The sequence below is a fragment of the Myotis myotis genome, unplaced genomic scaffold (genome assembly GCF_014108235.1).
Source record: "Myotis myotis isolate mMyoMyo1 unplaced genomic scaffold, mMyoMyo1.p scaffold_m19_p_42, whole genome shotgun sequence".
Classification (NCBI taxonomy): domain Eukaryota; kingdom Metazoa; phylum Chordata; class Mammalia; order Chiroptera; family Vespertilionidae; genus Myotis; species Myotis myotis.
Window position 1 is genome coordinate 1,156,127 of NW_023416349.1, and position 15,579 is coordinate 1,171,705.

The following is a 15,579-nucleotide window of genomic DNA, read 5'->3' on the forward strand; positions in this document are numbered from 1 at the left end:
GTGCTGTGCGGCACAGAGAGGGGAGGGCACTTGCCCAGGGTCACACAGCTAGCCAGGGGCCAGGGCAGGGGAGGGCGGCACCAAAGGATGAAGGGGCTACATTGCGTGATTGCATGGCCAGGTTCAACCGTCTCCATCATCATACCCGCCGGCATAGCTCAGCGGTTGAGTGTTGACCTATGAACCAGGAGCTCACGGTTGGATTCCCGGTCAGAGCACATACCTGGGTTGCAGGCTCCATCCCCAGTGTGGGGCGTGCAGGAGGCAGCCGATCCATGATTCTCTCTCATCATGGATGTTTCTCTCTCTCTCTCTCCCTCTCCCTTCCTCTCTGAAATCAATACAAATATATATATATATATATATATATATATATATATATATATATATATATTTAAGTCTCTGTCGTGTATTGGTTGTGTGGCTGTAAATAAATTACTCACTAGTAACTTGTATGTGCCTCCGTTTTCTCAGAGTTCCTGGGACCCATTTCCTAGGTTGCTGTGGGGAGAATCCATACACAAATATAATGCTCCCTGACCAGATCGAACCATGACCTCACGGTTCATGGATCCGTTCGCAACCACTGAGCCACACTGGCCGGGCTCCTGTCCCAGTCATTGATGCATCCCTTGGTTGTATGTGCCCCGACCAGGCATCACACCATAAACATGGGCACATCCGGACAATGCTCCGACCCCCTGAGCTTCCCGGCCAGGGCAAGGTGCTGTGATCTTAAATGGGGTGTTTCAGGAGGCCTCTATGAGGAGGCGACATTGGGGCACGACCTGAAGGAGGTGAGGCCGTGGAAGGGAACAGCGTTCCAGGAAGAGAGAGTGGCACGTGCAAAGGCCCTGTGGCAGGATGGGCTCTGGGTGCTCAGGGAGCAGCAGGAGGCTGGTGTGCTGGGACAGAGTGATGGGGGAGGGGACGGTTAGAGGAATGTCACTGAACACCCCGATGAGATGACTCTGCTTTTATCCCGAGAAGGGGCGCTGCTGGAGGATTCTGAGACTGGGACTAGTGCGAGGGGAGGGAGGGAGCAGGGAGACCAGGTAGGGGGCAGGACCAGGGGTGGGAACCAGGTGGGCATTGCTGATGAGACAGCCTGAGAGTGGGCTGCCCTGGGGGGTGAGGTCTGAGCTGTGACGTCTGACATTCTGGGGGACTCGCTGCCCAGGCCGCCTCGGACTCCTAAGGCCATCACCGCGGGGTTTATGAGGGAAACTCCCAGAGCAGCTGGGAAAGGGAGCAGTGAGGGGGGTGAGGGAACAGGTGGAGACGGAACCACGGACAGGTGTGCCGAGGGCCAGGCACTAGCTCTGGGGATAGAAAGACAGCCCCGGCCCGGCCTGCCTGGCTCCACAGTTGAGCATCAACCTATGAACCAGGAGGTCCCGGGTTCGATTCCCCATCAGGGCACCTGCCCAGGTGTGGGCTCCATCCCCAGTGTGGGGCCTGCAGGGGGGCAGCCGATCCATGATTCTCTCTCCTCATGGATGTTTCTCTCTCCCTCTCTCTCTCCTCCCCCCTCCCTCTCTGACATCAATAAAAAGCTATTTTTAAAAAAAGAAAATGAAAGAAAGACAGGCCGGTTAGAAGGCCACCACCCTCCCAGGTAGCTGGCCCCTCTCTGGGACCTGAGCACCCGGAAGCCGACCTGACAGCCCGGAGGGGCTGGGAGAACCCAGGGCTGTTGTTGTGACTGTTTGCATTGTTGTTACAGGGAAACAATTGAGGTTCCCGAGACTGTCCGCCCCGCCCACCCGGTCCCCCTGCCAGCCCCGCCCCGGGCCACTCCAGCGGGGCAGTGCCAGGTGAGTGCTCAGGTATGTGGAGGCGGGCCGCCCCGAGGGAGGAGGAAGGAGGAGCCCTCGGTGTGGCAGGGAGAGCAGAGCAGGCCTGGCTTCCGAGGGAGCCTGACGGGGCAGGTGAGGAGGGGGCCCGGAGCGGGGCTGGGGCGAGGACGCCGGGGTCTAGGGGTGGGGGGAGAGCAGGGGCCTGGACTCAGGAAGGGCTGGGGGATCTAGACTCTTGAGTCGTAAAGGCGTGAGGGCTGAAAATTGGGCCCCGTGGCTAGAGGAAGAATACAGGGCCACGGGGACTAGGAAGTGGGTGAGAGGTCCTCCCCCAGGAGACCCGGGTCAAACCTCCAGGTTCTCAGGGGTGAGCACCTGGGAGACTGGACCCTGGGGAGAGGAGGCAAGTGGGGTCCACAGAGACTGGGGAATTGAATGCATGCATTTCTGAAGGACTTGGGGGGAAGGGGACAAGGTATGAAAGAGGAGGAGCTGGGCATCTGGGTTCCTGGGTCTGAGGGAGGAGGGGCTGGGCATCTGGGTTCCTGGGTCTGGGGGAGGATGGGCTGGGGGCAGGGACTCCTGGGTCTGAGGGAGGAGGGGCTGGGGGCAGGGACTCCTGGATCTGAGGGAGGAGGGTCTGAGGAAGGAGGCTGGGTGGGAATCATAGGTCCCAAAGGGCAGAGCAGGCCCTCACCTCTTTGCTGGCTCCCAGGGCACCTCCAGGTGGCAAGAGCTGCCCACTCGGCACCATGAGCACCAGCATCGGGTAAGTGCCCCTGCCCCCCAGGGCGCCTATCCCCGCCCAGGTCCCCACCGGCTCACCCACACTCGCAGGGCATTCACAGCAGGTCACCTGGGCGGCCTCCCTCCAGCCCAGAGGGTAGGGTCGCTGGAGAATTCTTCTTGGAGGAGGTGGCCTTGAAGAGGAGGTTGAAGGCAGGAGACAGAGAAGGGTTTGGCAGGTGGGGCCTGGCCCTTGGGGGCGGGAGAGGAAGAGGTAACTCTCCATCTGCTCCAAATATTTTTTTTAAATATAACTTTATTGATTTCAGAGAGGAAGGGAGAGGGAGAGAGAGAAACATCAATGATGAGAGAGAATCATTGGTCGGCTGCCTCCTGCACGCTCCTCACTGGGGATCGAGCCCGCAACCCAGGCCTGTGCCCTGACCAGGAATCGAACCGTGACCTCCTGGTTCATAGGTTGATGCTCAACCACTGAGCCATGCCAGCTGGGCGCTGCTCCAAATATAAATGCTATTTTAAAATTCCCATGTATTAAGCAACTACTGTGTGCCAAGCCCTTAGCATTATAATGATGATAATAATAGTTATGGAGGCTATAGAACACTTCACCTGCCCCATCTCATTGAATTCACCTAATACCCTTACCAGAAGGAAGCCTGCCAGGGTTCTTGCCCCGGCATCCAGAAGGGTTCCGGAATCTGGGAAAGGCACTGTGGGTAGATGACATAGGAATCCAGAGACTAGTAAAGAGTCCGGAGATGAGTTATAATTTTGAAAGGCATTGGGGTGTCAGAGGACCTTCCGCTAAAGGGACTGAAGACTCCCCTCCTTGTCTAGGACCCTTGCTTTTATTAACACAATTTGTCCTAAGGCAAGGTGGAGATAATACACCTCAAAGGGTCCTAGCCGGTTTGGCTCACTGGATGGAGCGTCAACCTGGGGACTGAAGGGTCCCAGGTTCGATTCCGGTCAAGGACATGTACCTGGGTTGCAGGCACATCCCCAGTAGGGAGCGTGCAAGAGGCAGCTGATCGATGCTTCTCTTTCATCGATGTTTCTAACTCTCTATTCCTTTCCCTTCCTCTCTGTAAAAAATCAATAAAAAATATTTATTTTTTAAAAAAAATACACCTCAAAGGGTAAGGTTTCAAAGGGTACAGAAGCACTGTCAGTTTGGGGGAATTAGCCTACGGCTGTTCAGGTGTTTGGCCAGTAGGAGGCAATAACGCGTAGATTAGGATGCTTTTCGCTGTCTGGCAGCCACAGACAAGTTTCCTATTCAGGTTTGGGGAAATGCCTTTAGCCACTTCCAACAGGTGACTACATGTGTGACTCAACCCTGTTGAGTCCCCAAGTCTCATCAACCTTTTGATGAAACTCTTGAAATTAGGACATGCTGGAATTGGTTGCCGGCAGAAGCCATTGGGCAGCCAACCCCTATCTTACAGAGAGGGAAACTGAGGCAGGAGAGATGAAGTCTCCTACCCTGGGTCTTAGGGCAAGGCAGGGGATTTGAACCCAGGTCTGTGTGACAGTAGAGACCACTCTACTGTCCCACCAGTGCCCAGTACCGTCGCCTCCCTCACCTGTCTTCCTAAAGTCTAGCTCTGCCCTCTCCTCCTCTGCTCAGAACTTTCCATGGCTCCCCGGTGCCCTCACAATGAAGTCGCTGCTCTCCTTGGCACTTAAACCCTGTGATCTGTCCCCAGTTCCCACAGTCCCTCTCACCCCTCTTTTCCTTCACCAGCCCAGAAGCTGCCCCCAAACCGAGTGCCAAGTCCATTTATGGTAAGTGTATTCGCAAGGGAACTCCAAGCCAAGAGAAAATGGGTCTGAGGGAGGAGGAACTCAGGCCTTGGAGTCCTGGGTCAGAAGGAGGAGGGGCTTGTGGGCCTGGATTCCTGGGTCTGAGGGGAGGAGGGAAGGGATCTGGACTCCTGGGTCTGAGGGAGGAGGGGCTAAGGGCGGGGACTCCTGGGTCTGAGGGAGGAGGAGCTAGGGGCCTGGATTCCTGGGTCAGAAGGAGGAGGGGTTAAGGGCCTGAACTCCGGGTCTGAGGGAGGAAGGGTTGGGGGCCTGGACTCCTGGGTCTGAGGGAGGTGGGGCTGGGGGCCTGGACTCCTGGGTCTGAGGGAGGAGGAGCTGGGGGCCTGGACTCCTGGGTCAGAAGGAGGAGGAGCTTGGGGACCTGGACTCCTGGGTCTGAGGGAGGAGGGGCTGGGGGCCTGGGCTCCTGGGTCAGAAGGAGGAGGAGCTGGGGGCCTGGACTCCTGGGTCAGAAGAAGGAGGAGCTTGGGGGCCTGGACTCCTGGGTCTGAGGGAGGAGGGGCTGGAGGCCTGGACTCCTGGTCTGAGGGAGGAAGGCAGGGGCCTGGACTCCTGGGTCTGAGGGAGGAGGTGCTGGGGACCTGGGCTCCTGGGTCTGAGGGAAAGGGAACTGGGGACCCGGGTCTCCTGACCCATCCTCCTCCTCCCCCCAGAGCAGCGGAAGCGGTACTCCACGGTGGTGATGGCGGATGTGTCCCAGTATCCCGTCAATGTAAGTGTGTGGTCTGCGCTGCCACGGGGAGTCTTCTGGGAGGAAAGGAGATGGGGAGTGTTGAGAGCAGGTGGGCTTCTGAGCAGAAAGAACTGGGGAGACTCCGCCTGCTCATCTACAAAGGGGGCCTCAGACGCGGGTGGGTATCCGCGGGGGAGCTCAGTGCCATGCAAACCTGCCAACTTTTCCTCTTGAGCTGGACGGTGTGGCCACAGGCGCAAGGATTGGGGGGGAAGGCGACACGGTCTGGTCCGGCAGAGCAGCAAAGGGCTGCACGCAGAGGTGCTATGAAGGGACGAGATAGGATCCAGACCATCCCCGGACGCCAAGGAGCCTGCAGTCTCGGGGAGAGGGGTGGGGGGAGACAGGCCCAGGTGGTCCCCATTCTGATGAAACAGAAACGAAGGGCCCTGAGCCGAGGCGCCCTTGGGTGGAGCAAGTGATCAGGGAAGGCGTCCTGGAGGCGGTGTGGTTAGGCACCCGCTGGAAGCCTGGTTCCAGGGACTCCGAGCCCACCCGGCACCACGCGGGGCACTCACTGCTTTCTGCGCGGCCCCTGCCAGCACTTGGTGACGTTCTGCCTGGGCGAGGAGGATGGCGTGCACACGGTGGAGGACGCCTCGAGGAAGCTGGCCGTCATGGACAGCCAGGGTCGCGTCTGGGCCCAGGAGATGCTGCTGCGCGTGTCTCCCGACCATGTCACTCTGCTCGACCACGTCTCCAAGGTGCCAGGGCCACGTGGGCGGGAGAGGGGCGGCCGGACGCAGCAGCCGGGCCCGCAGAGCTGGGCCCTGGGGACGTCGGGAAGGGCGGAGGTCTTGGTGTGAATCTTGGTTTCCGTGCGTCCTTCCTCTGGGAACTTAGGCAAGGACCCCCCCCTTCCCCGCCCCTTCTTGGAACTCTCATCCATGAAACGGCTGTGGTTGCGGGGTCGGCCTGCGCAGCGCGTGCCCCTGCGGGCACTGCTGTCTCCACGGAGGAGTGTCCTGCGTTGCGAGCCTCAGTTTACCCGCTGTTCCCCGCCCCCCCACAGGAGGAGCTGGAGTCGTACCCGCTGAGCGCCATCGTGCGCTGCGACGCGGTGATGCCGCCGGGCCGGAGCCGCTCGCTGCTGCTGCTGGTGTGCCAGGAGCCCGAGCGCGCGCAGCCCGACGTGCACTTCTTCCAGGGCCTGCGGCTCGGGGTGAGCGGGTGGGGGCGGGGCCACCGGGAGGAAGGGGCGGGGCGGGGCAAAGGCGGGATCAGGGCAGCCGAGGGGCGGGGCTTGGAAAGACGTGGGGAAGGGAGGGGGCTTTTTTTCTTTTTTAATTTTTTTTAAAATATTTTTATTGAGTTCAGAGAGGAAGGGAGAGGGATAGAAATATCAATGATGAGAGAGAATCATGGATAGGCTGCCGCACACTGGGGATCGAGCCCGCAACGTGCCCTTGGCTGGAATTCAACCTGGGACCCTTCAGTCTGCAAGCCGACACTCTATCCACTGAGCCAGATCAGCTAGGGCTCTTTTTTAATTTTTTAAAAATTATTTTATTTTTATTGGTTTCAGAGAGGAAGGTAGAGGGAGAGAGAGCTAGAAACATCAATAATGAAAGAGAATCATGGATCAGCTGCCTCCTGCATGCCCCCCCTGGGGATCAAGCCTGCAACCCAGGCATGTGCCTTTGGCCGGAATCGAACCCAGGACCCTTCAGTCCGCAGGCAGATGCTCTATCCACTGAGCCAAACCAGCTAGGGCGGGAGGGGGCTTTGAGTGCAGTTTGGACTCAGGGTCAGGGGCTAGGACAGAACAGGGGAGAGGGGGCCTGGAAGGCAGCCACAGACGGGATGGGGGGTGAGTGTGGTCTCAGAGTGGGGAGCCACCAGGATGGGGCCTCCATGGGAGGGGGCGTGGCCTCGGTCTGGGTCAGATTTAGGGCGAAGGAGGTGTGAGTCTCTAGGGTGTGGACCTGAGTGGGGCCACCTGCGTGAACGATGACTGGACGCGGTCTGGGTCGGAGCCAAGGAGTCCATCCCGCGCGCGGCCCGGGGCGGGCGGTGGGTGGGGTGGGCGTGGCCTGACCGCGTGATTGGCAGGCGGAGCTGATGCAGGAGGACATCCAGGGGGCCCTGCACAACTACCGCTCCGGCCATGGGGATCGAAGGGCGGCGGCGCTCCGGTAAGTGGGAGCGGGGTGCTGGGAGCCGGGGAGAAGAGGGGGCGGCTGGGTGTCTCTGGGCCTCAGTCTCCCCATCCGAGAAATGGGCTGTTACCCCTGGCCTACAGCTGAGCGAATTTTGAATGGAGTCACAGTCTCTTCAAGTCTTGCGTGTACCCCCTCCCAGACAAGTGCGCCCCCTCTCCTGGGCCCTACTTTTCCTGGTTCTGGTCCTCGTGTTCTCCCCTCTTAGCCCGTTCCTCCCCTCCACCCCCCCGCCCTTGCCAATATCTTGGAATTCTCACTACCACTCCGAGCCTAGGTTTGACCCATGTGGACCACTGTGTCTGTTTTCAGCCCCCAATTTTTCCCCTCCTGGGCTCCTCGGGGGGGACCCAGCCTCAGTGTCCCCTCCTTCCACGCAGGGCCACGCAAGAGGAGCTACAGCGCCGCCCCGCGCCCGCGGACGAGACCCCGCCCCTGCAGCGCCGCCCGTCGGTCCGCGCAGTGATCAGCCCAGCAGAGTGGGCCGCGGCCCGCGAGCGCCCCCAGACGGAGCCCATTCCCGAGGAGGAAGCGGCGCGGAGGCCGGGCCGGGTGGAGACCCCCAGGAGCGCGGACCCGGCCTCCCCGGACCTGGGTCCCCGCGGCCCGGACCTGGCCAGCCTGCAGGCGGAACGCGACGTGGTGAGCGGGGCGGGGCCAGACGTCCGGGGGCGGGCGGGGCGGGGCTGGGGGCGGGGTCAGACCTCTGGGAGTGGGACCCGCGGGGACCGAATAGGGGGCGCAGAGCCAGGCATCGGAAGGCGGGGCCTGGGTTGGGGGGTGTCTGAGCGCCCCTGGCTGAAGGGCTTTGCCAGGAGCGATGAGAGTCCGGGATCAGGAGTCTCACCCGCCCCCTGCTCTGTCCGCCAGGACATACTGAACCACGTGTTCGACGACGTGGAGAGCTTCGTGTCGAAGCTGCAGAAATCCGCGGAGGCGGCCCGAGTGCTGGAGCACAGGGAGCGCGGGCGCAGGACCCGGCGCCGGGAGTCCGGGGGTGAGGGGCGCCCCGGTGTGGGATCCCGATCACCCCCTCCGTGCTCCCCTGGGCACACCCAGATAGCCCCCCTGTCCCTAGGGTCTCCCCTCGCACCCCCTGCCAGTTTGGCTCTCCATCCTAATCTCTCTGGGGCGCTCCCTCTCTCTGACGCTGTCCCCTGTCCCCTTGCCTGCCCCCCCACCCACAGAGGGCCTCCTGGCGCTGCGGGCCAAGCCGCCCAGCGAGGCCGAGTACACGGACGTGCTTCAGAAGATCAAGTACGCCTTCAGCCTCCTGGTGAGCACGGGCTTCAGAAGCGGGGGGCGGGGTGGGGGGGAGAACGGCGGCTGGGGACCCCGACCTGTCCACGATCTAATGCCAGCCCCTCCCCCGCCCCGCAGGCGCGGCTGCGCGGCAACATCGCGAACCCCTCCTCCCCGGAGCTGCTGCACTTCCTGTTCGGCCCCCTGCACGTGGTGAGACCACCCCCCTCGGCCCTGGAGACCCCCCTGCTGCCGGAGGAATCGGGGTTCCTCTTCTAGAGGGTCTGATGGTGTGCCCATTCCTGCCCCCCTCCCCCTCCGGCAGATTGTGGAGATGTCCGGCGGACCCCAGCTGGCGAGCGGCGTGCGGCGGCCGCACCTGACGTCCGAGGCCGTGGCGCTGCTGCGGGAGAATGTCACCCCGAGTGAAAATGCGCTCTGGACCTCGCTGGGGGACTCGTGGACCCGCCCGGGGTGAGGGGCGTGGTGATCGGGGCGGGGCGTGGGGGCGCGGGGTGTGGTGATTGGAGGAACGGGGCAGGTGTGCAGGGGCGTGGTTACTGAGGGCCGGGGCAGGTTTACTCAGAGGCGTGGTGTTTGGGGCGGGGCGTGGGGGGCGCTGGGCGGGGCGGGGCCTGGAGGCGGAGCGGGGTGATTGGCTGCCCGAAGAGAGGGTGTGGCCAACGAAGAAAGAGCGGGACCTAGGACAAATGCCAGCATCCGATTGGAGGAAAGGCCAGAAATGAGTGTGAAGGAGAGATTTCAGACTACATCAGTTAGAATCATCGGACGGGAACGAAAGGCGGGGCTTATAGGAATGGGGCGGGGTTACGGGGCGGAGCCATGTCGAAGGGGCGGGGTTTAGGAAAAGGTTTGGTCTGAGGGTGGGAAGGGGGCGGAGCCTGTACTCGGAGGCAGGGATCCTTGCGTGGGAGGGTTAGAGACAGCGAGGAATGCGCGCAGCTAGAAAGCGGTTTGAATTCGGAGGCCGGGGGACCGTTCGTTGGAATCAGTGTATTTAGAAATATAATGGGTGTCAGCGGGCGGGGCTTAGAGGCGGGGCTGGAGCTGAGCAAAAAGAGGCGAGGAGAGAATAGCTGGGTTAGAGTGAGGCTTGGGCACAGGGGGCGGGGCCAGGGGAGAAGTGACGGGGCTAAGTCGGGGTGGAACAGGGTCACTGAGCCCTCGGCCCGTCTTTGGCTGCAGGCTGGAGTTGCCCCCGGAGGAGGGACCCCCATATATCCCCGAGTTCTACAGCGGCTGGGAGCCCCCGGCCGCCGACCCGCAGGGCCGCCCCTGGGAGGACCCAGTAGAAAAACAGCTGCAGCACGAGCGGCGGCGCAGGCAGGTAAGGCTCAGGTTTGCGGGGACAGCAGGCTGCCCCAGGTGACACAGCAGGGTCAGGACTGGGCGGTCTGGGAGGGTGACACCTCCCCCCATCCCCCCACCCCCACCCCGCCCTGCGCCTGACCTGCCGCCTTATCTCCCGCAGCAAAGCGCCCCCCAGATCGCTGTCAACGGGTGAGTGTCAGCCCCAGGGCGGGGCAGCTGGGGTCCAGGAAGGGTGCATCCTGGGGGCTCCCCGCGCTGACTCCGCCCCCTTTTTTTCTCTGTCTTTTTCCTTCTGTCTTCCCGGCTCTTCTTCGCAGGTGGGTGAGGTGGTGACCTGGCCTGGGGCTGGGGCCGGGGCTGGGAGAGGGGGGGAGGAGCAGGGAGGGAGGGGCCTGGGCCCAGATTTCTGGGTCTGAGGGTGGAGGGGGCTGGAGGCCCGGGTTCCAGGGTCCGAGGGTGGAGGGGGCTGGGTGTGGGTGAAGTTTTGAGAGGTTGGATCCAGAGTCCCCAAAGGGCTGGGAGAAGGCACTTTCGTTCCCCAGGATCTAGGACGCGCCCTGCTTGGGTCGCCACCAGGACAGAGCCCTGGGTGTTGGAGGGAAGAGGCTGGGAGTTAAACAAATGGGTTGTGAGGAAGAGATCAGGTCTGGTCCTTGGAACCTTGGAGACCCAGAGAAGCGGGCTCAGGACTTTAAGGGCTGAGGGGCCAGTCTCGGGGGAGGTCAGGAGTGGAGAGGTGCGGGCTGCGAGGCTGGCCCCTGGCCTTCCAAGGCTCTGCAGCTGCTGAGCATTAGCGTGGGGCCCTTTAAGGCTGAAAAGGGCCAAGAAATGAAAGCTTAAGACTTGGATTCCTCTGTCTCTGAGGGAGGAAACGACTGGGGGTGCAACTTCATGACTCCAACAAGCAGTGGGGGTGCAGACTCTTGGGGCCTGGGGGAAGTGGAAGGGGTAGAGGGTGCCTGGGCAAGTCGGGAAGCCACGTGGAATGAGAAGAACCAAGCAGCAAAGCTGGAGGAGCAGAAGGGGGGTCTGGGCAGGAGCCGGGCAGCGGGTCTCAGCAGGGACAGCGTGCTGGGAGCTGCCTGCCCCACACAGGGGGCGCCGCGGCCCTGAAGACCCCCCCTCTCCCTTGCACAGGTAGGCCTGATCCGGGCTGAGGTCCTTCTTATAGGGGGGGTCGGAGCTCAAATCCCACACCCCTTCCCCCAGCTGCCTGGTCTCGCAGAACCCCGCCCCCACCCCCATGCTTCTGATACCCCCGACATTTTTGTTTTTGCATTCTTTTTATTTCTTTATTGATTAAGGTATTACATATGTGGCCTTATCCCCTCGATACCCCCAACTTTTAACCTGCCTTCTCTGTGCCTCAAGTTCTTTGGAGGAAAAAAATATGGGAATAATAATCCCTTCCTGGACGAAGGAGAAACCCATGAGGTTGGAAGGTTTTCTGTTAAGAGCTCAAGTTCATGGCCACCTGTGCACACAGAAAGCCGAATTACTCAGGACGGGGACGCTGGGGCCAGCCTGCCCAGGTCCCAGGCTGCTGTGCACCTTCTCGCTGTGGGACCGTCCCATCAGGGGTCACTGCCCATCACTGACCCTCCGCTTCCTCACCTGTGGAATGGAAATAATAATAGGATCCCTGGGAGGAGGCAGGGAAAGGGGAGTCCGAATTCATGCTTCTACCAGGGCTTGTCCTGAGAATCAAATCAGCTAATATATGTACCAAACTTTGGACAGTGCCCCGCATATTGTGACTGCGAGTTATCATTACATATGAGCCCAGTACATAGTAGATGCTCAATAAATAAATAGCAGCTGCCCTCGCCGGTTTGGCTCAGTGGATAGAGCATCGGACTGCAGACCAAAGGGTCCCAGGTTCAATTCCGGTCAAGGGCACATACATTGGTTGCAGGGTCCTCCCTGGCCCAGGCCCTGGCCACGGCTGTGCAGGAGGCAACCAATCCATGTGCTTCTCTCGCATCGATGTTTCTCTCTGTCTTCCCCTCTCTCTTCACTCTCTCTAAAAACAATGGAAAAATAGCCTCGGATGAGGATTAACATACATACATAAATAAATAAATATTAAATATTAAAAAAAAATTAAATAGCAGCTGTCACCAGCTGTCTGGTCTGGGACATTTTATCATTTTTTTAAAAAAATATATATATATTTGTATTGATTTTTAGAGAGAGAGGAAGGGAGAGGGAGAAAGAGAAACATCGATGTGAGTGGAACATCGATCCATTGCCTCCTGCACGCTCCCTACTGGGGATTGAGCCCCAAACTCGGGCATGTTCTCTGACCAGGAACAGAACCTGCAGCCCTTTGGAGCAGGGGGTCTATGAAATGGAGGTGATGCTAGTACCCATACAGGATGTTGCCAGGCACATTAGCAGCAGCATACTGTATATTCCAGCTGTTTTTCCCATGTTAAGCCTCGATTAACAGTACTAACCTGGCCCCCTGCCTTGGCCCCTGCTTGGCTCTCACCCCAGCTCACACCGACACCCTTCAGCCCAGAGCAGTGGGGCCGGCTGCCTCCTTTCCCCAACCCTCCCCCTTCTCCTCAGTCACCAAGACCCAGAGTCAGAACCGGAGCCGGAACCGGAGCCGGAGCCAGCAGGGAAGTGGGTCCTGTGTAACTATGACTTCCAGGCCCGCAACAGCAGCGAGCTCTCGGTCAAGCATCGGGATGTGCTGGAGGTGAGAGGGGTGCGGGCTGAGGGGCTGGGAGGGTACCCAGCCCTCACTGCAGACACAGGCTCTGAACCCTGCCCTCTGACCTCCCCCAGGTCCTGGATGACCAGCGCAAGTGGTGGAAGGTTCGGGACCAGCGGGGGCAGGAGGGATACGTGCCCTATAATATCCTGACACCCCACCCGGGGCCCCGGGGGAGCCGCAGCCCAAGCCCTGCCCGCGTTCTGGTGAGTCAGGGCGGACCCCTGGGTCTTGAAGGGAGAGGCTCTGGGAACCAGATCCTGGGGCCTGGGGACCAGGGGTGGATCGAGTCAAGGGCACCTGGCGAAGGAGGTGCTGGGGGGACGGGGGGGGGGGTCAGAACTTTATCTCCATCAGGAGGGGCTGGGAGCCCTGACCGGTGTAGCTCAGTGGACAGAGCGTCGGCCTGTGGACTGAAGGGTCCCAGGTTCGATTCCGGTCAAGGGCATGTGCCTGGGTTGTGCGCACATCCCCAGGAGGGGGCGTGCGGGAGGCAGCTGATCGATGTTTCTCTCTCATCGGTGTGTCAAACTGTCTATCCCTCTCCCTTCCTCTCTGTAAAATATCAATAAAATATATATTAAAAAAAAAAAGAGGGGCTGGGACTCGGAGTCCTCCCTCTGATCCAGGTGCTCTCCTCTCGGTCCTCTCCAGGAGAATAGCACGCCCCCGCCCCCGCCGACCTCGGCCCCGGCCCCGGCCCCGGCCCCGGCCCCGGCCCCGGCCCCGGCCCCGGCCCCCGCCCCTGCGCGGCCCCACTGGGACAGCTGCGACAGCCTCAACCACCTGGACCCGGGCGAGAAGGGTGAGTGGTGCGGGCCCTGTCCTCGCCGTCCGGGAGGGAAGCCGAGGCTCGGGAAGAGGGGGTTGGCCCGTCGCGAGGACCCCCCGTCCCTGATGCGCCCTCCCCCCCGTTTCCCGCTTGCAGAGAAATTCTGCCAGATGCTCAGTGTCAACGAGGAGCTGCAGGCGCGCCTGGCGCAGGGCCGCTCGGGCCCCAGCCGCACAGCCACGGGGCCCCGCGCCCCCGAGCCGCAGCTGCACCCGCGCTCCGACGCCTCGGAGGTCCGCGCCTGGCTGCAGGCCAAGGGCTTCGGCGCCGGGTGAGTAGCCGGTGGCGGCTCCGGAGGCCGGAGATTCGGGCGCTGGAGGCGAGGCGTTCTCATTGGTCCAGAGGGCAGCGTGGCGGACCGCGGGGGACCGCGATTGGCCCAAAGCGAGGGCCCGTCTGGTTGCCACAGGGAATGGCAGGTTGTGATTGGCATGTTTTCCCAGGCTCCGATTGGAGCCTCTAGGAAAGACCCGCCTCCCTCAAAAGTGGGTGCCCCGCCCACCTGTGGCACACTGTGATCGGTGGGTGGGGATTCAGGAGCAGCAGAGCCCCTGCTTAGCTAGGATGCTGCTGATTGGACAAACGGCTGGCCCGGCATGACGTGGTTGGCGGGGCTTGGGAGGCTGGCGTTCTGATTGGCCGGCAGGCTGACCGCGCGCCGCTGCCCTTGCTCAGGACGGTGGATGCGCTGGGAGTGCTGACCGGCGCGCAGATCTTCTCGCTGCAGAAGGAGGAGTTCCGCGCGGTGAGCCCCGAGGAGGGCGCCCGCGTGTACAGCCAGGTCACCGTGCAGCGCGCGCTGCTGGAGGTGAGCCGGGCCGCCCGTCCGCCCGTCCGCCCGTCCCGGGCCGGGACCGGGGAGGGCGCCCAGGGCTGGGCCGCCGCAGTCCTCACTCCCACCCGCCCTCCAGGACAAAGAGAACGTGTCAGAGCTGGAGGCCGTGATGGAGAAGCAAAAGAAGAAGGTGGAAGGCGAGATGGAAACCGAGGTCATTTGACTCTCCCCGGACCTCCAGGAACGGTGTCCGGGCGGCGGGTTTCCCCGCGCCCCGTGGGAGAATGGACTCTGCATGCAGACCCCCCGCCAAGGGAACCAGACCCCTGGACCGATCGCGGACCTGTTCCGACCCTGCTCTTCCCAGTCCCCGTGGATAAAACGGACCATCCTTGCTGGACAGTCCTGGGCGAGGCCGCGCCGGAGCGGGAGGGGCAGGGGAAAGACCACGCAGGCACCGCGCTCGTGGCGCGCTCAGCCCTGCTCCTTGCCGAGTGCTGCCCAGTCTATAAACAGCCTCTTCTTCACAGGCCGTGCCAACTGCTGTCCCTTCTCTACCCGGCTCCCCGGGCGCTCGGGACCCTGCCCCTCTCCCCGCTGTAACTTCATGGGAGGGAAGCAAGCCAGGTCCTAGAGTCTAGGAGACGCCCCCACCTTCGCCGGCTCCTTTCTCCGAGTCCCCCCTCCTTACCCAGAGCCCCAAGCCAGGCTTCCTCCTGACCTCCGGCCCCGGTCACTCCCGAGGGCCCTTCTGAACACCCAGTGTCCCCGCCCCGCCCTCGCTCAACACCCTCCTCTGGCTCCCCATTGCCCTCCGAGCCCCACAGCCTGGAATCCCAGGGCCCGAGTGGTTTGGTCCCCACCCACCTCTGCAACCTCGCCTCTTCCTCATTCTCCCACGCGTGGCATTCTGGGCCTGCCCTTCTCCAAACACGCTCCCGAAACCTCTCCAACCGCTGGTTTCTGCTGTTGCGACAGCAGGTCTCTGCCACCTGGTGAACTCCCATTCGGCCTGCCCGGGCCAGCGCAGGCACCCAGTTCAGGAGGCCCGTCTCACACACACACACCGTCACCCTTAGCCTCCCAGCATCCACTCGGGCCGTCCCACCTCCTGCCAGGGGCCCAGCCACGGAGAAGTGGCAGCTCCTGGGCAGGACTGGCTTCCTGGCCACGCCATCCTGCCAGGTGACAGCTCACGGGGGGCTTCCTGCCTCCGGGAGAACCAGCTCCTTCCCTCTGGCCAGCGGGCTCAGGCTGGCCTTCTGGGGCCCAGCCTCGTGCAGACTGGACGTTCAGCAGCGTTGGCCACGGCCAAGCTCCCCCGACAGAATTCCTGCTGGCCCCTCCCCACGGAGCTCAGCTCCTACCTGAGCCACGGATGGCCTGTGGCCGGCCAGGGTCACCGGCTTCT

At 61.8% G+C, this 15,579-nt stretch overlaps 1 protein-coding gene across 3 annotated transcripts; it reads left to right on the forward strand.

The window, feature by feature from the left end:
• The first annotated feature begins 1,828 nt into the window (after positions 1–1,828).
• Positions 1,829–14,698, forward strand: EPS8L1 (EPS8 like 1). 3 transcript variants are annotated; one of them, XM_036306630.1, is made up of 20 exons: positions 1,829–1,931; positions 2,515–2,568; positions 4,294–4,334; positions 5,027–5,085; positions 5,649–5,810; positions 6,119–6,268; positions 7,159–7,241; positions 7,646–7,907; positions 8,136–8,262; positions 8,453–8,541; positions 8,646–8,720; positions 8,833–8,981; positions 9,714–9,855; positions 10,000–10,028; positions 12,339–12,546; positions 12,636–12,767; positions 13,216–13,366; positions 13,490–13,664; positions 14,069–14,201; positions 14,305–14,698. In XM_036306630.1, exons 2-20 carry the CDS (start codon positions 2,552–2,554, stop codon positions 14,389–14,391), a joined length of 2,271 nt encoding a protein of 756 aa, XP_036162523.1. In that variant the 5' UTR covers positions 1,829–1,931; positions 2,515–2,551; the 3' UTR covers positions 14,392–14,698. The 3 variants fall into 3 exon arrangements, with proteins under 3 accessions (XP_036162523.1, XP_036162524.1, XP_036162526.1); XM_036306631.1 differs by having other exon boundaries at positions 12,414–12,546; XM_036306633.1 differs by having other exon boundaries at positions 1,916–1,931; positions 4,177–4,334.
• Positions 14,699–15,579: the final 881 nt, after the last annotated feature.